Source organism: Saccoglossus kowalevskii, chromosome 3, assembly GCF_978046115.1.
Source record: "Saccoglossus kowalevskii chromosome 3, keSacKowa6.1, whole genome shotgun sequence".
Classification (NCBI taxonomy): domain Eukaryota; kingdom Metazoa; phylum Hemichordata; class Enteropneusta; family Harrimaniidae; genus Saccoglossus; species Saccoglossus kowalevskii.
In genome coordinates this window covers 40612778-40637401 of record NC_140643.1, presented here as the reverse complement: position 1 = coordinate 40637401, position 24624 = coordinate 40612778, and the positions used below count along the sequence as shown (strand labels likewise).

The 24624-nt window shown below is 34.0% G+C and overlaps 1 protein-coding gene across 1 annotated transcript; it reads right to left on the bottom strand.

Moving 5' to 3' along the window:
* Positions 1 to 103: 103 nt before the first annotated feature.
* LOC100372387 (succinate--CoA ligase [GDP-forming] subunit beta, mitochondrial-like) lies at positions 104 to 24257 on the bottom strand. The gene is made up of 11 exons (XM_085497208.1): positions 24113 to 24257; positions 10130 to 10277; positions 9546 to 9654; positions 9105 to 9195; positions 6520 to 6672; positions 5199 to 5288; positions 3888 to 3984; positions 3470 to 3631; positions 2203 to 2345; positions 904 to 1024; positions 104 to 364 (listed from the first exon to the last, which is right to left on the bottom strand). The coding sequence occupies exons 1-11, from the start codon at positions 24182 to 24184 to the stop codon at positions 243 to 245; spliced, it is 1308 nt and encodes a 435-aa protein (XP_085353334.1). The 5' UTR covers positions 24185 to 24257; the 3' UTR covers positions 104 to 242.
* Positions 24258 to 24624: the final 367 nt, after the last annotated feature.

The following is a 24624-nucleotide window of genomic DNA, read 5'->3' as shown; positions in this document are numbered from 1 at the left end:
GATATTCAAAGTTGATTTGTTGTCCTAATGTTTCTTAAATTGTTTTGTGCGTTTTTTCCCATGAATTTTTTGAAGCCTGATTACATGACAGAGCCTTTCATATCATAACCTAAATAAAGTAACTGGTTGGTATCATAGTTTAGCAGTTTTTATGTCACACTTCCCAAATATATATATATACATGCACCAATATACGAGACAAAATGTCTCAATTCATTATATTCTATATAATGTCCACCATTTCACTGTGATTCACTCATGAGCATCTCTACAGCTTTTTGTGCAGCATCATCCAGGTCAGAGGCTGATACAATTGGAAGATTACTATTATCTAATATTTGTCTAGCTGCATCAACGTTTGTCCCTGAAAGAGAAACAGACATCTCTATCATGATTTTTGCAGTATTATATAATATTAATAAAAAAAAATAACCTCATCGCTTTTTGCCTCATGATCAAATATCACTTGTTTTATTTTTCGAAGGTTAAATAAAAAGCAACCCTATTTTTGCAATTGTTCAGTCTACACTGACTACTAATATTTACACAATTAAAACTCCATATTTTGCAGAAGAATGAGAATGTAAAACTGATGACACTTCGAGCTGCCATGTTACAGGATCAGAGACTGAACCTTTCATCAACAATGAATTTTACAATTGTAAAGATGTATAATAGGATGTCATTGCCATCATTTCTACTGAATTTAAATTCCATTTAATATACCCAAAATGCAATGATAACCCCAATATTTTCATTCGTCTGAAATTTTCACAAATTTTATGAAAATTGAAAATGAGTACATTAGTATGTAATCTGGGGCAGTGACAAACTAGTTCCTAAACTGTGCCAGTCACATTTCGCCCTACTTGATTTCTTTCACATTTTCATCACTGAACCTACCTGCTAGTCTGACAACCAGAGGTACTTCAAGTTTAATACCTTGCAATGCTGTTATCAAACCATTTGCTACTGTCGCACAGTTTACAATACCTCCAAATATGTTAATTAAAATTGCTTTAACCTAAAAATAAAATAGAATTTAATGTTGTTATCAATCAAAGATTTTGCTGCTTCTCGTTCTAAAATCTTACCAGACTTGTGTTCTAACTTATGGCCCCAATAAGATCATTACACTGGGAACCAAATTGTTTTGTAAACATACATTACAAAACAGTCAGCAAACCGTTCAACTGAATGAATTTTTAACTTTGGTGTCAGATTTCAAAGCATTGGGTCAAATTATGTTTTTGTCATAGTGTTGTTAATGCTGACACATACACCCCAGTGAAAACAGTATGTTCAGCTTGCCAGTCCACCACATAGGTATTTTCACCCGGATATTTAAATTACCCGTAGTTTGCTTGGAAGGCACCTTCCAGTATCTATCCATATTCTCCTGTATTCAGTTCCAGAAACTGCTGAACAACAGTGATACAGGTCTCTCATGATATTTCAGAATTTGATAATGTTACCATAGTTTATCATGATGGATTACTTGAAACTGGTACATCTTAGTGTCACTTGTATTTTCATGGGTTGTAAAACCATTTCAGATTTAGGGGTTAAGGTGACCAGGGAAGCGGCAAACCATTCATCAATGCATTGTATTAACAGTATCTGATGAACATTCATGTACTTTAAATATAACAATCATTAATAAGTAAAGTGCGCATTGTTAAAATGATTTGTACAAACTGTATATGTAATCACAAATTTGTTTGTATTCTAATTTGCACCCCCTTTGATAGTGGTATGATCAGGCATGTTGAAATCTGGCGCCAAAGTTAAAAATTCATATAGCTGAATGGTTAGTTGGTTTGCTGACTGTTTTACAATGTCTGTTTATAAAACATTATGGCACCTTGTGTACAAGTAAGAATGAAAGTAGTACAGCAAACATATTGACTGAAATGTAGTAGGAAGTTTATGTGATTAGACTGCATAGTTTGTCGCAATATACATCTTTTCTTATTAGTAGAGATAGAGAAAGATATAATTCGCTAAATTAAATTTGTGCAATTTGTGCCAACAAACTCCTGTATGGATGTTAATTCACTGACATGGTTCTAATACATTATGTTGACATCAGTGAAAGTTGTTGTTTTTTTTGTTTTTTTTTTTTTTTTTTTGGGGGGGGGGGCTATTTTATAAAATTTAAATGTGACCTATATAATTTTGCTAAATACAAATGTTACTGACCTGAGGATCAGAGGTAATAATGTCAATTGCCTCTACTACTTGATGTTCTTGAACACCACCTCCAACATCAAGGAAATTTGCTGGATGACCTCCATATAAATCTATTATATCCATTGTTGCCATGGCAAGTCCAGCTCCATTTACTAGAATTAAAAAAATACAATGCAGTGGTTACTTTATTTTGAACAAATTATGTTGCAGTACACATGAAAAAAGCTGAAAATTCAATAAATCAACTAATTATAGAACATGAAAAGTGGCGGATTTCATAATTTGCCATGGTGTGCATGCATTATCTAGAATACTTCTAACAGTTGTCATTGTATGTCAGTGAAATAGGGTTCCTATCTCCTGGGTTAGAACTTCACAAATGCATTAAAGCCAATTAACAATTTCAGGGTTCTTTGTAAAAAAAAAAAAAAAAAAAGAAAGTTTATTCCATTTCCACCATAAGCGGGCACACATGATGGGGTCACTATACTTCTGGTTTATCAGTACACACAAGACGTGATACAGAGAAACATACTTAACAGACCTAGGACAGACCTGTATCATTCAACTCTTCTAAATAATCTATTCCAAAAATCAAGTAGTAATTCACAATAAATTACATTTTCATTAGTTTGAGATTATTTCTCACTACTTGCAAAGTGAAATTTGCAATTTAAGCAGAAAAATATGTCATTTTATCTCTCACAACATAATAATGCTTGTTAACACTACACTGCTTCTGTAGATCTAAGGGAAGTCAAGTCATGCCATAATGGCACAATATTTTGCGCCATGTTTAGTTTTTTTACAAAATGTGATAGTATGTCCGAGCACTGTACATAGTGTGTGCGAAATGTATCAAATGTAAAAAAAATTGTGATGAGCGATGATTTTTGACCCCACTGTACGTGAATGACGTATTTGCATTGTTATCACACAACAGAATGGAACATTTGAAGGAACTTAGAAAAAGTCAGTTGTCTTGATTCCCAAGTTTGCCTAGGTGCTCCTTCAGTGTTACTTATACTATTCTTATAATACCAAGACAATTTTATTAATTTTGGTTTTGAAAATTGGTGTTCTTTCTACTCAAGTTCCAGTCTGGCTTATAAAAATACCTTCCCCCCTTCCCCCTATTCCTGATTAGAATAGAAAAGAATGGGGAAAGATTAAACAAAGCAAATTGAATAGAATAATCACACAGAATACCACTCATTTCATTTTCAATAGTGAAGTAAAATACACACCAAAGTATGTACTAATGAAAAAGACTTACCAAGACACCCAATATTTCCGTCCATTCCAACATAATTAAGACCACATGCAGCAGCTCTAGTCTCTCTAGGATCAGTCTCTGATTCATCATCCATAGAAAAGACTTGTTTTTGTCGGAATTCAGAATTATCATCAAAGTTCATCTTGGCATCAAAACAAACAACTACAAATAGATTGTTTTTAGTTATTGTCAGAGATTCTGATATGCAGAAGTAAAAAACTAGATGTCAAAGGTGTTATATTTATGGCTGAATGACAATATTTTGTACAAACATTCAATATTAATATAATACAAAATCAAGACTTGTTTATAAAATAGCCATAACATTATTCTGTCACATACCATATAATTTGTAACAGTCACCCAGTACAACACACTTGTACTGGATTATAATTGTTTTATAATATAAAATAAATACCTCTTCCATCCGGCGTTTCACCAAATGGGTTAATTTCCACTTGTGTTGCATCAACACCAATAAATAGTTTATAGAGATTCTGGATTTGCCTTGCAGCCTGAAAACGGAATGCCATCACAATAATAAATACAAGTATAGAACTAAATTGTGTAGTGTATTGAGTGCATGAGATAATGTTCAGTAAATTTCTGATTACTAATACATGTATATTTTTGATGTTGACTCAATGTAGTAACAACTTTGAAAAAGCTGTATAAATTTAAGCAACTATTGTTTGGTGCCACCTAATCTGACAAAGAAATGGGATTTTTGAGTAAATACTGACACTCACACACAGCACAGTGACCTTTATGAAATACTAGTAGTGATGTCATTCTTAGCCAATCAGTAAAGCAGATGCATAAAGGTCAAAGATGATTGCTAGACTGTAAACAAAAGCATTGTGTGCCATCGCGGCAGAGCGACCCCATTTTCTTGTTTCTTTATTATGATTAGACATGAATGAAAAGTGCCAAGCTGACAGACTGCGAAATCCGTGGATTAAAAGTGCTATGTCCAAATTGTGTGGGACGATAGACGAACTTCAGGAATAAGTTGTAGGGATTTTGTTTGGCAGCTACAGTTACGCCGACTTGGACTTTGAGTTTGACGAAGATGGCAATGAACGTACAAATAAAAATCTGAGAAGTTTTTTTCAAACAGCTATGAATTTTTATAATTTTTACTGTGTAAATTTGTAAATTATTATTGATCTTGTATGACGGTTGATTCGTAAATTGTCGAGACAGAAAATCATTTTACGCAGTTTAACCCCTGACATTTTAATTCATTTTGAGTTCACGCGTTCTTGACGATGGGAAAATCCTAATTCAAATGATTCCTCACTGTCGATTTTATTATTTCTGGTTTATTTGTCACTTTATAAGCAATACATATTGTTGTTCTACTTCTAGTGTTGCATATTGTTCATTTACTTCCGTTGCATGTTTTAATTTGCCGTTCTATTCTCTGCTGCAGTTTGATCGAACTGCGTGTTGTCAATTTCCGCGAATTTTTGTTTTTTTGCCGGGGATCTCCTGGCAAACGCCCACCCCTTCTTTTTGGCAATTTTCCATGTTCAAGACCCTGGGCTTATACCCGGATAAATACGGTAATTTTCGCCATGTGTCGCATGCAAATTTTTTTTTTTTTAAATGTGTGCTGTATTTATGACTGTGGCACTTTCACAACAAATCAATACAATCCTTAAATATACTTAGTTGAATTGGGTTCCTCATCAGTTTGGAGCACATTCTACTGATATAAGCGTACCTCTGTTCTTTTTTCAGCATCAAAATCTAAATTAGCAGCCATGTCTAGTGCCATGTCTTCTGTAATGCCAACTGTGATATCAATAGGTTTCTGTCAAAACATAACGACAGTAAGACTAAGTACAGTTTGATGCATCTACAATACCTTAGAGTAAAATGCTTTGTCCGAGAGATGTTAAATTCGCTAAATTAAATTCACATGAAAGCAGATAATTAACAATAGAATTCATTGCTTCACTGCCAAGTTTATCAATTTTAACTTAAAACCTGGTGAAATTGCTGTAAAATAGTGTTTTACAGTACCAGCATTGACAGTTGATCGATTGTTAGGAATGCAAAACCTAGCTCCAATCGAAGTAATGAGTGAATTTTGTTTATTTCAATGTGTACATTGGAGACACAGCACACAAGTGATGCAATTGTACAACTACACTACTCAATTTATTTCAATGTGTACATTGGAGACACAGCACACTAGGGATGTAATTGTACAACTACACTACTCAATTTATTTCATTGTGTACATTGGAGACACAGCACACTAGTGATGCAATTGTACAACTACACTACTCAATTTATTTCAATGTGTACATTGGAGACACAGCACACTAGTGATGCAATTGTACAACTACACTACTCAATTTATTTCAATGTGTACATTGGAGACACAGCACACAAGTGATGTAATTGTACAACTACACTACTCAATATATTTCAATGTGTACATTGGAGACACAGCACACTAGTGATGTAATTGTACAACTACACTACTCAATTTATTTCAATGTGTACATTGGAGACACAGCACACAAGTGATGTAATTGTACAACTACACTACTCAATTTATTTCAATGTGTACATTGGAGACACAGCACACTAGTGATGTAATTGTACAACTACACTACTCAATTTATTTCAATGTGTACATTGGAGACACAGCACACTAGTGATGTAATTGTACAACTACACTACTCAATTTATTTCAATGTGTACATTGGAGACACAGCACACTAGTGATGTAATTGTACAACTACACTACTCAATTTATTTCAATGTGTACATTGGAGACACAGCACACTAGTGATGTAATTGTACAACTACACTACTCAATTTATTTCAATGTGTACATTGGAGACACAGCACACTAGTGATGTAATTGTACAACTACACTACTCAATTTATTTCAATGTGTACATTGGAGACACAGCACACTAGTGATGCAATTGTACAACTACACTACTCAATTTATTTCAATGTGTACATTGGAGAGACAGCACACTAGTGATGTAATTGTACAACTACACTACTCAATTTATTTTTACCTTGAATATAAGGTCAGGAGAATTTTTAGCTACTTCCTCAATATCAACACCACCAGCCGGACTACCAACCATGACAGGACCATCAAACGTTCTGTCCATCAAAATAGCAAAGTAGGTTTCTCTCTCAATATCAAGGGCCTCTGCTATCATGACCTGTCAATAATTAGTATTTAGCAACACTGTAGTTAGGTTTGCAGAAAGTGATTGTTTGAATATATAAACCTTATGATTATGGCTACTGAGATTTTTTGCAAGCAGAACCACAAGACTTGTTTTTGCCCTTAATGTCTTTCCATTCTCCCCTGTATACTGTTCCAATTACCATGGATACATAGATTAGTGGAAGTGATGATTAGAAAGAATGCCAAGTTTACAGTCTCACTTGAAATGCAGGTCTTGTTCAAAGTTGCAACTCCTATCAACGAGATCATTCTTGCAACATACAAACAAGACTTCATAATCCACACATAAACTAGTTCACATTTTTAATCATGCGTGTTGTTTTCAATGAGTGGATACAAAGTTACTTCCATATGCATTTAAAATACCTGATGAATATGTATAATTAATACTATTGAACATAGAAAGTAAATTTAAAGTAGGTGACTCTTCTTTCATGCACACACTTATACCAAAATTGTGGATCACATAGTTACAACTGTCCTGCACATTTTAATAAATTTTGGGAACATGCATGTAATGATATAAATATGGCATGAACAAGTACACAAGTTATTTTTTACTCCCGTGTGCGAAGCACAAAAAGGGAGTCTTTGCAGTTAGTGTGTCTGTGTGTGTGTCTGTTCCACCGATATCTCAAGAACCATACATTGATTTTTGATGAAACTTGGTGCATAGATGCTTTGGGCCAATGCGCAGATTTGTTTAGGTTTTGGTGAAAATCCATGCATATTAATTACATAATTTGCATGATAATTAGCTGATTTTTTAGCTGTTCCATGACTGTTCCACTGATATCTAAAGAACCACTCATTGGATTTCAATGAAACTTGGCACATAGAAGCTCCAAACTCATGCGCAGATTTGATTAGTTTTGGGTAAAAATCTGTGCAATATTAATTACCTAATTTGCATAATGATTAATCAATTTTCGGCTTTTCCACTGATATCTCAAGTACTAATCATCACATTTCAATAAAACTTGGTACATAGATATCATAGGACACTGCACAAACTTGATAATTTTTAGGGTAAAATCAGTATACATTAATTACCTAATTTGCATAATTAATTAATTTTCAGCTTTTGATATTTCAAGTAGTAATCATCACATTTCAATGACACTTGGTACATAGTTACTTAAGGACTGTGCAGAACCCTGATTAGTTTTTGGGTAAATATTTGTGCATATTAATTACCTTATTAGCATAATTAGTTAATTTTCAGCTTTTTGCCTGATATCTCAAGTACTAATCATCATATTTCAATGAGACTTGCTACATAGATCTTCTAGGATTATGCAGAGACCTGATTAGTTTTAATTGGATATTAATTACCTAATCTGCATAGTTAATTAAATTTCAGCTTTTGATATTTCAAGTACTAATCATCACATTTCAATGACACTTGGTACATAGTTACTTAAGGACTGTGCAGAACCCCGATTAGTTTTTGGGTAAATATTTGTGCATATTAATTACCTTATTAGCATAATTAGTTAATTTTCAGCTTTTTGCCTGATATCTCAAGTACTATCATCATATTTCAATGAGACTTGCTACATAGATCTTCTAGGATTATGCAGAGACCTGATTAGTTTTAATTGGATATTAATTACCTAATTTGCATATTGTTCCACTGATATATAAAGAACCACAAATTGGATTTTAATGAAACTTTTAAATAGAACTATTCAAAGACCCAATTAGTTTTTGGTAAATAATTATGCTTATTAATCACCTAATTAACATAATTAACACTGATATCTCAATTACTGATCATCACATTTGAATAAAATTTGGTACATAAATGCTCTGGGACAATAGACAGGCCTGATTAATTTTGGGTTAAAATTTGTTCATATTAATTCTCTAATTAAAATAATAATTCATAATTTGTTAGTTCTGTTCTGTTAATATTAGTTACCTGATTTACATAATTAGTTTTCAGCTTTTCTATCAATATCTCATGTACAAGTAATTTTGAATTAGTTTTTAATGTGTCTTCAATACTCTCAGCACACGGGAGTTCTTTCTAAGCTTTCTTTGATTTCACTTGTGATCAGTGTATCCATGCTGTGTTTTTACATGATTCACCCATGAAAATAGCTGCACCATTCAAACTGAATGTAAGGTCAAATTTGAATGCGATGTAATTTGTATTTTATCATCTAAAACATCATACATAATGGCAGACGTTTGTATTAAGGCAGACTATTGTCATCCCTGCAATCTAGCAACCACCCAGCCTTGTAGAATACCAAATAAGGTAACAGTAGTAAATAAACTGAATTCAGTAACAGCGACATACAGACTGCAAATGGATGCGAAGTCGCAATACAAATTTAGACAGGATATGTAATCTTTTATTTCCACAGTGTGGATATAAATAAATTTCAAACATACCTTTTTAACGATTACACCATCCTTACCAGTTTGTTTTGTAGTTAGTGTATGACCCAGCATCTTTTTAATGAGTGAACTAACCTCATCCGCTCTACGGAAACAGAATACCAAAACCTGAACATGTATGTACTAGAATATTCACCTCCACTCCATATATCATTGCACTATATCATTATTTTCATTACTTGTTTATTTCCTGTGTATATTCATTGATTCTGACTGACTTTTCCCACAAGCCCTCACATAACAAACACTACCACTATGAATGGAATACTCTGAATCTCCACATCTCTTAATTACACTGTCAGGCATTACACATTGATTAAACTACGGTAGTCAGAAGACAGTGTGGAATTAACCTAACTGTTTACTATTTGTTAGATTTGGAAGAAAGCAGCAGCATTATTATTTGTCAGACATATGAATTCATAATTGACTTACTTTGTTGTAAGATGAACACCTCCTTGAAGTCCACTTGAAAATTTTCCTTTCCCCCTACCACCAGCTAAAATCTGGGCTTTTACTACAAGTTCTGATGCTATTGTGTTCACTGCAACAAATAAATATTATGCTTTGATTAGAGTAATTCCAATAACAAGAAATGAGTATTTAGATGATAAAATCAAAATGATTATAATCGAAGTATTGTTTGTTATTGGGACAAAATTTTAGTTGAAAAGCTTTTTAATTTTGAATAACTTTGCTTAGAATCAAAACTAAAATTTATGTGCTTGTATGCTTGTGTTGAAATGATACAAACTTGACTATGAAACAATGCTCAAGCATTATGGGTATCCAGACAAGGATGTCAGTATTCATTTATTACCCAGGCAAATGGTACAAGTACATGTAAATTATAGATGCTATGCAGACAAGGCCAGAGTTGCTAGTGTTCCATCCAGTTTGCTGGCATATTGTTAATGGTATGTTCATATCCAGAATGGGCAAGTATAATGTTAGTACAAAGTAGCTTGTAATGACACTACTTTGCAGAAGTCATCATTCAGAATGCCTAGGTTACTTACACAGTTCTTGTGCCTGAACTCCTGCATCCTTTGCATTTTCAGCCACTTTAAACCTTTGCACATTGACACCATAACTTTCCATTAACTTTTTACTTTGATATTCTTGTAAATTAAGACATCTTGCTGGTATGACAGAACTTGTAACAGCCTACATGGAAAAAATAAACAGTCATTTATATTATATATAGCAACCAGATAAATCTTTATGATAAATTGTTTAATATTAAGTCGTTCTGCCAGTAAATGTACATGAAACCACTGTACTCACCCCCCACTTTTGGGATACCAGTAATTTCTTTTCTTGGGGTCACGTTCGGCTAAGTATCTATCCCATCCAAAATGCCCCAAATTTCACTGTTTAGTCATAAAAACTGGTCTTTGATCATTGTTTGACTTTTCCAAATACCAGTAATCAAATTTATATAATACAGTGTGGATATTGACCACTGTGAACATGTTGTGAATGCATAGACCGTAACATGGTAACTACACTTCAACAAATTTGATCGGTTAACAGCCGTGAAAGGCGGTTTATAACAAACAAAAAAAGCCACCAGTCTGTCATACGTCATCAAAACAAAAAACTTTGTACCTACTTTCAACAAAATCAGTCAAAGCATGTCCGAGAAATAGTTGAGAACACAAAACTAACACCACATAGATGCTAGGCAAATCACAAAATAAAGTAACATGCACAAGTAGCCCACTATGAGTTGATATTTATAAACAAGTCTGAATGCAATCAGTGTTTTTTGACAGAAAATGGCTGCCAGTCAGTCAAAGATCTACAAAATGGAAAACAATTCAATGTGCATATGTAACCCATTATGATTTTTTTTACTAACTTTGAACAAAATCATTTCAGACATTGTTTGAGAAATGACGCTTTGATACTACCGGTATATGCCAAACTGGTCTTTTATACAAATTGCAAATTAATGGCATTAACGGCTCATTATATAACATTATCAAAAGCATGTACTCAAATATTAAATTCCAAATCACATTCGTCCCAAGTCAATCACCCCACAAGTCGATTCGTCCCAAAGTCGATTCATCTCACAAGTCCCACAGGTTGATTCTTCAGATTTAAGGTTAGCCCACTACTAACTCGCACAGGGAGCAGAAAAAGATCCAAACGTCATGCATAATTGTTCGTTACACCATTTTTTTGTTGTCAACGTTGGGTTATACCATTCAAATCATTTTGGTCATTGGCATGAAGGAAAGGTGAAAATCAAGATTTATAATAAACATAGTTGAACTCTGGTGACCTTGCCCTTTGTTATATAATATAATTCCCTCTATCACAGTTTGTTTCAATATAAATATGCATTGTCATAATTAATTTTGAATACAAACAAGTTTTGGGGTTGAACCAACAGTGGGGAATCAGTCAACCGAATGTCCTTAAAAGATGTAAATATCTTACAAAAACATTGGTGCCTTATTTGTTTAATTATTTTAAGGGACATAATTTCCAGTTTTATTCAAAGTAATTCAGATATTTTAGTATAAAAATAAATGCCTCATCGCAAAAAAAAAGTTCTGCATTTAGACGTGAATAGATTCATAAAACATGCAAGATAACAGAAAATCTTAGCTGGCTTTTGTCCAAGTATTTTGTATTACATGTTGCAAGCTCTGCTTTGTATGCAAATCAACTTAAATAGTTAGTTGGTGTCCAATGGAGGGAGAAGTCAACAGTACTGTTGCCTCCTGAGAAAATACATCTTCAAACACTGCAATCTTCGAAGTGCGTTTTTAAACTAGTATTATGAAAACTCTATCATTCTGTTCTAATAGCTGAAACATAATCCTGCGAGTTTTCATTTGTCGAATGAACTGTTTGTCAAATACAGAATACATATATTTTAGAACAATTTTCTTTTTAAAATATGGATGAAATGTTTTGATTTTTATGTATTTTTTATGTATTGTTTTTGATTTGATAACTTTGAACTAAACAGATTTTCTATTAGCTTCAGATCTTGATCAAAGTTTGGCACCCTGTTCATAGGAGTGCTTAAGTTATATTGATTTTCTGACATCTTGTTTTCTGTAAAGATTTTATTGGTAGGTTTGCAAATGTGTATCAGACTGTGCAATCTCTCCATGAGTTGGTTTTGAAACCCAGTATGGGATTCTGGTATACATTACCAAGGATATTATTACAAGATAAATCATTTGCTTCATTGAACACATACAACAATGCATACAGTGTTCTCCACAATCCAAATTAGCTGGTGGGCGGCCTAATTAGCATAAATTTGCATATTAATTTGCATATCATTTACATACAGCATTCTCGCATTTATGACATGAACTGCAATACACACTAAGTTATTTACTATTCTCTTTTTAATTTAATTTAATTGGAACATGTTACAATTTTTTGAAATACAAACAGATTGGTCACTATCAATATTTACGAAATGCAAAAAGTTTGAAATCGGTGATTTATGCGTTCGCAAATTATTCTGCGTTCATGAAATGCAATTCGAGTAACCAAGAGCAAGTACAAAACATAATTGAGTTATAAGGTAGAAAATATACGAGATGAATTGCCCACGAAGCCAAAACAGACAATTTGTCAAAACAAAATCCATAAAATTTTTATTTGTGGCATCAGTACTCACCCGTGCCGACGGGCAGTAAGATGCATTTACGCATGTACGGCCACGATACGTTGCGTTGCGTTTTCACACATTGTTTTGGAATTCAAGAAAAAAATGCTAGCAATCGGCAAAATAAAAGAATCTGATATGTTCTCGAAAGATTAGACATAAAAAAATAGATAAATTGAAAAAAGTACGTGGAAAAGATAACTAAAATATTATTCAATTACAAATACTCGCGGTAAACTAATCCAGCAGTCATGTTTGATGTTTATTACCGCTTTCCGAATTCAGTACACGAACACCCAGAATGCGCTGTTCCCCTATGCAACTTAGATACTAAATCGTTACAGCGCCAACAGCGGTGGGTAGCAGACGGTCGTTGAATGGGGTAGATCAAAAGGTCATCAGTTTGCCTTTTCCATGCTGTTTTCACAATGAAAATCGAGCGAACATTGTAAATACGGCTAGAATTTAAATTTTTGTTCGAGTTTACATGCAATCTGCTAATATATTTGTTTATTTTCTGTGCATATACATTTCGTTCGTATTTACTTCTTTCTTTCGTGATCGGAAGACGATTATTAAAAATACAGCTGTAAATTGAAACCACTGTAGTTGCGTATCGTGAGCAATAAGTGGCAACAATGTCGGGCGACAATGAATTCAAGCGATTGACACATTGCCATGAATACACTTGATAACTGCTTGCAGACTTCCAATGGACATTGTTTATGTTTGGACTGTTGAAACAATTGCAAAATAAAGGGTTGGGCAACTACTCTTTTGTTTAGGCTTGGGAAGAACAATGCAAGCTTTTTACAAATAATTTCAGCTGGATGTACGTTGGTGGGCGGGTGTTGAGAGTTACTGGGTCGCCCGCCTAAAACCCCTTGTGGAGAACACTGGCATATTTCCACTGAGATCAGTGACCTTTGATGTGTATCACCAGTGATCAGTCAAGTAGAAACAGTCAAAATATTTTATCAGATTTTCTCAATTTTTGCATGATATTTTCATACAGGACATCTGTTGTTCAAACTCAGGGAAGACATTATACTGATGAATAAGGTGATCAAGTTTGATGAAGTTTGGAATAGAATTAGTAAAGTTATTATGCACACAATAACAATTATTAACGACGACAACGACGACAACAACAACAACAACAACGACGACGACGACAACGATAACGCCGGACAAAATCTTTCCCTTAATATACCTTTCCCTTCCATCTTTGATGGTACGGGCAAGGTAAAAACTGCAAGCTTTTACATGTCTTAGTACAGATATACTACTAAGAATATGAAGGCTTAGCAGCATAATTTGGCGGCAACAGTAGGCTGAATCCTGGTTGTTTATTGTATCACATTTTGAAGTATGTTAATCGTCGAACTTCCCCAGGATATATTCATATTTCAAGATTATAGTGTTATTAATTAATGTTCTGTGTAAAATAAATAAAAATAACGCAATATATATTTTTATTGTTTTGTAACAGTGCACATGTAATTGACTATTATTAGTTAATAAATACAAAAACCCTGCACACGCAATATACGATTAACTAGCTAATACATACAAGCCGGTAGGCTGGTTGGCAATCCGCTCCGCTCAAAAAACAAGCAACATGTTTTCAGCTGTTGCCATGAACGTGAAGCTAACGTCGGTATATAACTAAAACCGGGCACCGTATACGAAGTTCACAAAAGAACATTAAGTCTTTAGAAATCACTTGCAACGCACGAGTTATTATTGAATAAATATAAATACACCATACATGCAATGTAGCATAAAATAGTTATTGTTATTTTGATATTACAACTTGGATACGCAGAAATGGACCTCCATCCTTGTTGATTACTCAAAGTTCCCTTCAATTACCACGGATTGCATGTAACGTACATAAATAGATAGGCCGCTGATATGTGTTAATGTATATGATAAGCACTTGAAATGCGACAGAGAAGATAGTTAAGTACTTGTCAGATAAACTAATAGACGGCAGATTAACAGGGAAAACAGTACCCGGTGCCTGTGAATTATGACTGACATATAAAAACAGGTTGAAGTATTATTCATGTAGCGCTAGTAAACCTTATAAAATGGGTGACACCTTTACCATGTTTACATGCAAGTATAAAAGCCATATCGATTAAAATTACTTTATGAAAAAAATCACCTCAGCTTGGATAATAGACTGTAACAATGTTCTATAGAATCTAAAACTTGTCAAAATATAACAAATTGACACAAATGACACAGGAGATGTTTTATAAAAATGAGAGAAAAAAGATTGCTGGTTACAGAAATATTCAATAAGATGATACAGGTATCACAGGAATTGTTCTCCAACCAGTGTCGTCTCATCAGCTCGTCATATTGGCTACGTAAAATCTATTGTTTACAGAGGTGTGAATTATTATATTATGCAAACTGGTATGCTGTATTAGCATAACGGAACGGATAAAATGACCCTCTGTAGGAAACAGAGTCATCACTTTGATCAATTTATCGACAAGAGAGCCTCGCAACACAACTGACCAGCCATACATTACTCTCAAGAGCTTATCTATCAAGAATACTTTTATATCATATCTTTGCACAGGTTTTTCATTTTATTTATATTTACAGTATTTCGATCTCAGAATATTACTGTACTAAATTTTCAATTCCACATTATTTATAAGATTATTAATATCGCATTGCTGCACCACTGTTTTTATATATCTGTATTTATTATTGGACGGTACTACACTACTTGTGCATGTATCTAGTCTATTTCACAGGTTGCTACACATGTACTTGACAAGATGAATACTAAACACGAAAGAACACGTTGTGCGATTATTAAATGTACCTATGTCAAATGTGGACAGGAAGTTACAGCTAGACAACAAGCGATGGAGTGTGATTGCGGTCGCTGACAACATCGAAAGTGTGCAACTGGTAAGTTTTATTGTCTCCTCATATCAGTTCTAGTCTTGTATATATCAGTAGCATGTACATGTATATATAATTTTTGTTTATTGTATATATTTATGCTTTATTCTAGGTATTACAGCAGTATTATACTCAGAAGCTATGAGACCAGGTACCAGTTTTGATTGGAAATGCACTCCTTGTGTATGATACCTGAAATACCACAGCCCGATAATGACGAGAGATCGATGATTGTATCACCAACAAGCAAATCAGGTGATGATGTAAGTGTACTATTTTTAAATTGTTAATTTTATTACCACTATAATGTATTGATATATCTAACACTGTAACAGACGTGTTCCAACCACCACATATAACCAACTCATATTTTTGCAGAATGAAGTACTGAAGTCTTAGTACAAGACTAACAAATACTAGTTCGCCCAACGTCATGAACCAATGATGGTATCCATAGATGCGGATAACTACGCAGTTGGTAACGTTGAGCCTGTGGATGAACTGTTAACGGGAGACCCGCCCAAAGAATCAGACATATCTGACTACGCTGATGTACCCATTACATATACTAATGATGTAAGTGTATTATTTAAATTGTTAACTTTATTACCACCGTTTACTACGTTATATGGATTTATCCGACACTAACAAACCTGTCCCAGCCACCACATATAACCAACTCATAATTATATTTTTGCAGAATGAAGTACTCGAGTCCACAAGATTGACAAATGCAAGCTCACCCCAACGACACGGACTAGTTAACATATCTTTGTATGCAAATAATTATGCAATCAGTAACGTCAAATGTGTAGAAGAGTTGTTAGTTGGAGAGTCACCAATAGAATCCGACATATCAGACTGCGCCGATGCCCCCATTACATATGCTATTGTTAAAGGTTCAACAAAAGCGAACTAAACAAATGTATTGTTTGGCGTCAGTGGTTCAGCGAGGAGGAGATTTTAAACATGGTGCACACGACCACCTTCACCAAAGACTTACCGGTCAAGAAACTGTGGCGAGGGTATATTCAAGCATCAAATCCATCGCTTCAGAAAAAGTGTTCGAAGCAGCAGACGAAATTGTGGAGGATGTAATTAGAGAATTCATAGCAGAAGAACCCATGCCGACATTACCGTTGTTTGACTATCTAACAAGGACAACAAATAGATTTAGACATGCGCCCAGACGAGCCATCACATCTCATGGATTTTGAAATAAACAAGAATTTCCTTCTACCAGGTAATACACACAAACTTGTCATAAAACATTCTAAATATAACAATATTAGGGACGACGATTCACATTATTATATAGTAATATATATTTTAATAGTGCTTAATCACGAAGACCATTTACCCATTTATGCTTTATAGATTTCATCTACGAAAAGGTCGTGAGGAGAAATCCAGTAAACGTCATTTTGTATTTGCAATGCAATTAGATTTTTTGGCAATGGGAAAAGATGGTATATTGATAGAACTTTTAAACTGGTGAAGGCGCAGTTCACCCTGCTTGTCAGTATTTATTGTTTGAAGAAAGACGAAGTAAATAAACTGATTCGTGTCATCTTGTATCAAAACCGAGCACACATGTGTTTGACGTTGACCATAAATGTCACAACGCTATATATACATGTATCACAGTATGTATATTCACACTTCTATTTGTTATCCTCTATGTTTTTCACTTATGTCGGGCAAAAGCAAATCAGACTATAAGGCTGTCATGAGGGCAATCAAAGAATTATTAAAAGAAATTGTGGCCGACTATGAAGAGGCAATCTGGAGGGCAGCCAGGGATGTGTTCGAGGGAGTCAGTCGAAATTAAAGGCTGTTTTTCCATTGGAGACAGGTGGTGTACCGGAAAATTCAAGCAGTTGGACTCCACCGGAGCTACACGAAAAAGGATGCTACTTACAAATTATTAAGACAGGTGCTTGCACTGCCATACCTACCAGAAGAACTAATCATCTATATGTTTGAGAAGCTCAGGGAGAAAGCCACCACGGACAAATAAATGAGGTGAGAATAAATACAATACGATATATCCAGCTAGTATAGAGTTGTTAATAATTACATTCACGGTATAGCCGATCCTATGTTCATCAATTAATAAATATTTCCAATCTCTTTCACAGGTTTTCAATTATGTTGATAGTCGATGGATTTATTCATCTACGATGCCTCCCTCCACGTCATGGAATTGTTATTAAAGATCTAACAATGATTTGGAGGGGTGGCACTCGCGTTTGAACGAATGCAGAAGGAAAGCCAATTTGCCATTTAATCTGCTTGTGTCACTTTTGTACAAAGAGGCCACGTACATCACAATCCAAGAGAAATTGGTATCAGAAGAAATTACAAAGACAGCAGAAAAAAAATATCTGGAGGCAGACGGACAGATATTTAAAGCGTGGGGAGAATTTAAAGACAACAAAATTTCAGCCGATAAACAGCGGCTTCATTATACCAGCAATGCATCAGTCACCAACTGACTTGGAACGATAAGTATATATTTGGGATGAATTGACTTTGAAACGACTCGATAATATGTCGATATATGTGTGTATATATATATATATATACAAGATAAGATAATTCTTTATTACAACCGTATAGAATGAATTACATATCTATTTTGGTTTATAAAATGTAATAAAGGTGTTAAAATAAACATAAGTTAGATATCTAAAATCTACTACAATACAGTTACATGTAATAATGTAAAAAAAAATATTAATGACCCATTATATGGTTTTCTCTAATGGTATTTGCTGTTTTTATTAATTTGATATATATATTATATTATACTTTTTGGTACATCCAATAAAACCAAAAAGCCCAAACCGTTTTAAAATTCATTGAAATACAAATATCATACAATACTGTACGATTCACGATCTAATTAACATAATAATGTAGTAACAATCAAAGGTTAATACACTCATCGGCATCACTTTTTGAAGAATTAGTTGACCATTACCCACAATTTTTTAAACATTGCACAAAAAATAAAACCGCAGCACCCCATAGTATAATTATAGATATATTGTAATGTATTTCCGTATGTTAATGGACAGTGAATCTTGTAATTTGTAAATGTATCTTTTACTGTTAATCGCTTATTTATTGTCTTGTAGTTCAAGTTTTAGTGACTTCTATATTTTCAAAGTCTGTGTTGTGTTAATAAATAAACTATTGTCTCAAATCAACCTCCAGTAATCATTTTATGGTTGCATCGGCATGTGACGTCCCATTAGGACAATTTCCTAGGTTATCATATAGATGTAAACAATAAAATCAAGTGTGGATTTCTCGTCTTTATATATTTAATATAAACTATTACACTATGCCCCTAAAAAAATGAGCAAATGACCCGATTGGCCTTATTGACACTGCAGGTCGGCGTTCTTTCAACACCATTTGTGCTTGGGACAACGCTTCTTGTGCCGACACAACAGATTGAGAATGACCTACCACCCCTATTAAGGTGAAACAAAATGCAGGCAATGTTTGTAAGCGTATCGCAATTTAGGTTGTTTCTTTTACTTGTATGATTAATAACGGCAGCTGTTTCATTACAATATACAACAGTGTTCTCCACAAGGGGTTTTAGGCGGGCGGCCCGCCCATCAAGTTTTACGGCCGCCCAGTAACTCTCAACACCCGCCCACCAACGTACATCCAGCTGAAATTATTTGTAAAAAGCTTGCATTGTTCTTCCCAAGCCTAAACAAAAGAGTAGTTGCCCAACCCTTTATTTTGCTATTGTTTCAACAGTCCAAACATAAACAATGTCCATTGGAAGTCTGCAAGCAGTTATCAAGTGTATTCATGGCAATTTGTCAATCGCTTGAATTCATTGTCGCCCGACATTGTTGCCACTTATTGCTCATAGATTAGCAGATTGCATGTAAACTCGAACAAAAATTTAAATTCTAGCCGTATTTACATCGTTCGCTCGATTTTCATTGAGAAAACAGCATGGAGAAGGCAAACTGATGACTTTTTGGCCTACCCCATTCAACGACCGTCTGCTACCCACCGCTGTTGGCGCTGTAACGATTTAGTATCTAAGTTGCATAGGGGAACAGCGCATTCTGGGTGTTCGTGTACTGAATTCGGAAAGCGGTAATAAACATCAAACATGACTGCTGGATTAGTTTACCGCGAGTATTTGTAATTGAATAATATTTTAGTTATCTTTTCCACGTACTTTTTTCAATTTATCTATTTTTTATGTCTAATCTTTCGAGAACATATCAGATTCTTTTATTTTGCCGATTGCTAGCATTTTTTTCTTGAATTCCAAAACAATGTGTGAAAACGCAACGTATCGTGGCCGTACATGCGTAAATGCATCTTACCGTCCGTCGGCACGGGTGAGTACTGATGCCACAAATAAAAATGTTATGGATTTTGTTTTGACAAATTGTCTGTTTTGACTTCGTGGGCAAATCATCTCGTATATTTTCTACATTATAACTCAATTATGTTTTGTACTTGCTCTTGGTTACTCGAATTGCATTTCATGAATGCAGAATAATTTGCGAACGCATAAATCACCGATTTCAAACTTTTTGCATTTCGTAAATATTGATAGTGACCAATCTGTTTGTATTTCAAAAAATTGTAACATGTTCCAATTAAATTAAATTAAAAAGAGAATAGTAAATAACTTAGTGTGTATTGCAGTTCATGTCATAAATGCGAAAATGCTGTATGTAAATGATATGCAAATTAATATGCAAATTTATGCTAATTAGGCCGCCCACCAGCTAATTTGGATTGTGGAGAACACTGTACAAGTAAGTATGGTGGTGCTGGGTAGTCATATTTCGTGATATATAGTAAGCATGTGAGTAACTATATACAGTTGGCCGTACCTGCAAGGTAAACAAGACATAGCACGTCGATTTCAACCTCTTGCACACAAACATAATCAAAGAAAGCTTAGAAAGAACTCCCGTGTGCTGAGAGTTTTGGAGACACATTAAAAATTAATTCAAAATTACTTATACTTGAGATATTGATGGAATAGCTGAAAACTAATTATGCAAATAAGATAACTAATATGAACAGATTTAGGTGTAAAACTAATAAGGTCTGCACAATGTACCAAGTTTCATTGGAATGTGATTAGAACCAAAAAAATATTAATTATTATGCTAATTAGAGAATTAATATGAACAGATTTTAACCCAAAATTAATCAGGCTGTCTATTGTCCTAGAGCATTTATGTACCAAGTTTTATTCAAATGTGATGATCAATACTTGAGATATTAGTATTAATTAATTATGTTAATTAGGTGATTAAGAAGCATAAATATTTACCAAAAACTAATATGGTGCATAGTCTTAGGTTCATTGAAATGTGATGGGTACTATTTAAAAGTTTCATTGAAATCCAATGAGTGGTTTTTAGACATCAGTGCAACAGCCATAGAACAGCAAAAAATTAACTAATTATGCAAATTAGGTAATTAATAGGCACAATTTTTTATCTCAAAATTAATCAGGTCTCTGCATAGTCCTAGAATATCTATGTCGCAAGTCTCATTGAAATGTGATGATTAGTACTTGAGATATCAGGTGAAAAGCTGAAAATTAACTAATTATGCTAATAAGGTAGGTGATTAATATGCACAAATATTTACCAAAAAACTAATTAGGTCTCTGCACAGTCCTCAAGTAACTATGTACCAAGTTTCATTGAAACGTGATCATTACTACTCGAAATATCAAAAGCTGAAAGTTAATTAATTATGCAAATTAGGTAATTAATATGTATTGATATTACCCTAAAAACCATCAGGTCTGTGCAGTGTCATAGGACACTATGTACCAAGTTTTATTGAAATGTTATGATTAGTACTTGAGATATCAGTGGAAAAGCTGAAAATTGATTAATCATTATGTAAATTAGGTAATTAATAATATTAACAGATTTTTACCCCAAACTAATCAAATCTGTGCATTAGTTCAGAGCATCCATGTGCCAAGTTTCATTGAAATCCAATGAGTGGTTCTTCAAAAATCAGTGGAAAAGTCATAGAACAGCTTAAAATCAGTTAATTATCATGCAAATTAGGTAATTAATATTCATAGATTTTTACCCAAAACTAATCAAATCTGCGCACTAGTTCAGAGCATCCATGTGCCAAATTTCATCAAAATCCAATGAGTGGTTCTTCAGATATCAGTGGAACAGTCTTGAAACAGCTAAAAATCAGCTAATTATCATGCAAATTAGGTAATTAATTTTCATAGATTTTTACCAAAACCTAATCAACTCTGCGCATTATCCCAGAGCATCTATGTACCTAGTTTCATCAAAATTTGATTAGTGGTTCTTGAGATAACGGTGGAACAAAAAAAGTGACATACATACATACATACATACATACATACATACATACATACATACATACATACCGTATACATACAGACATACACACATACAGACATACATACATACATACATACATACATACAGACAGGGTAACTGCAAAGACTCCCTTTTGTGCTTCGCACACGGGAGTCAAAAATTGACATCACCCTGCCCAATATTTGTAGTGTTGACCAAAAAAAAAAACTGACAAATGTGAATTGGGACGAATATGAAATGGGACGAATGTGAATTGGGACTAAGACAATGACATTTTTTAAAATTTAGCAGAGAACAGATGATCCATTTTTAATTATGGGGACATGTCGCTAAACTAAACCATACCAAGACCTTCACAAACTTGCAGCAATGGATCCCTAAACAAAACTATGGAGAGACTCTCAGATAAGGCTAGAAAAGCAGAATGACTAGGATTCATGATTACCCAGTACATGTATAACAATTCCAACAACTTTAAACTTAAGACCAAACTTTTTGAAATGTTACAACTACCTATTTTACTATATGCATCTAAGTTATGGGGTATATCCGTTAAGACAGAAAAGTTGGTCATCATCACCTAAAATATTGCAGGCACATTTTGAATATTAATAATAGAAGATGTACAATGCTTGTAACTGGCAGGCTACCTTTAATTTCAAAGATTCAAATTCAAACTGTCATGTACTACCAAAACATTAAAAACAATGGTCCAATTAATTTTAACTTCCATGAAGTTAAAAATCTTGAAAACAACTGCTATAAAGGATCATGGTTGGAAAACATCAACAAATTTAAAGACCTACAGTAATGTACTCAAAAAACTAAAAACCATTAAACAAATATGTAGATTAATAATATTGAGAGACCAGATGCAAAACTCAGATCTTGCAGTCTATTTAAAAGTGATGATAATCCAGATAAACACCTACAACTGTTAAATAATAGACAATTATTGCAATATATTAAATTATTGTCTCAATTGAGACTTAGTTGTCACAACTCAAAATAGAAGTAGGCAGGCATAAAAGACGTAAATTCCAGCAGAGCAGGATTTGTGAGGAAGTGCAAGAGTGATTACATTACAAACTATACACTGATGAAAAACACTGCATTAATTTTTATTAATATATATACAGTATATATATATATATATTTAATATATATTAATTTCCCCATAGTTGTATAGTCTCAACAAGGTTGACAATGTTGTCATAGTGTTTAAGAGATTGTCATATTTTCATAACATTGATATCAGAAATAAGAAAGTCCCTCGTTATATAAGCAATGTTCATAGGGACTTTCCTAGGGAGTTTGCTAACTCTCTGTACGAATCTTTGCACCTTATATAGTTCTAATACTAGTCCTGAATCCAGCGCTAGGGTAAACATGATTGTTGAACCAGACTGAACCCATACAAACTAGGTCATAATATTGACCTCCATGTCTATTGCATACATGTACATAAGACTGTGATTGGTAATTTAGAGGGTCTATGGATTGGTCAAGGAGTTATAATTAAATGAAGTCACGTAATTTCTAGAGCAGATGTATTAAAAAAAACATTGCTGTACATTTTTTCTACATAAAAATGTAATTACTGTAACCACAGTCACTTGTTACCCATTATTACCCATTTATTAACAAGTGACTATGCTGTAACCATTGACCTACGAAATAATAATTAATTGTATCAGCTGACACTTGCGTGCTGACAACTCATCTAAAATATAATAATTGAGTATATATTATCGTTCGTCTAAAAATAAAGTAGAGGAAACAATAATATCCATGTAATATTCAGCGAACTTATGACTGGAAACATCCAAGCTGTGACAACAGTGGTATTGTGGCGTAAAACCGGCGGAAACCTCCGTGCGTAAACGATACATTGTCACCAGCTGACTGTGATTGTCACGTGGAGGAGGCAAATTCAAGAACAACACCTGACAACAAGTTCGCCTGAAAATAGTTCAGCATCATGCACGGAAACATGTCAATATATGCGCATTAAGATAGAAATAGCTTACCAATCGCTGCAAAACACCAACACTCGTAACTTTACCGGTGATTCGACTCGCCAGTTGCCCAATGGCTGCCATCTTGGATAAACTTTGACTTACGTGTACGAGTGCCAACCTCCCACTACCTATAAAATAATAGTTACGCCCATGCCGCCTCACAGCTAAGCAGTTTTTAACATCGCTTTGCCAAAAATAAAGTCTCAGCGAATTTGTCATTTATATTGTCAAACTATGTCACTCCTTTTAGCATAGTAATATATTTGGTAATTTCGATGTGATATTGAAGGTTTACAACCATTGCAAAGCACTCCATTTCTTGCAAACATGTTTATGCGAATGAATATTTATTTCGCCGGTAATATGGAACTACTTTAGACATTTTTTTCACAACCCGCCATTTTTACATCCTGGTATTTCTTTCCATCCTGGTATTTTTGAAAAGCCGAAAGTTCCCGGACGACAACAGGAAGTGAGTTGATTTCACCTGTGTAACACGTGTGTTTATGTTTACCGTCTTT

Bases quoted from the DNA above. Each gene is read 5' to 3' on its own strand.
- LOC100372387 (XM_085497208.1), bottom strand. From the start codon at position 24,184: ATGGCAGCCATTGGGCAACTGGCGAGTCGAATCACCGGTAAAGTTACG. The intron at 3,985-5,198 runs GTACGCTTATAT...TTCCGTTTTCAG, and splicing joins ATGCTGAAAAAAGAACAGAG to GCTGCAAGGCAAATCCAGAA. The intron at 365-903 runs GTAGGTTCAGTG...TTTCTCTTTCAG, and splicing joins TCTGGTTGTCAGACTAGCAG to GGACAAACGTTGATGCAGCT.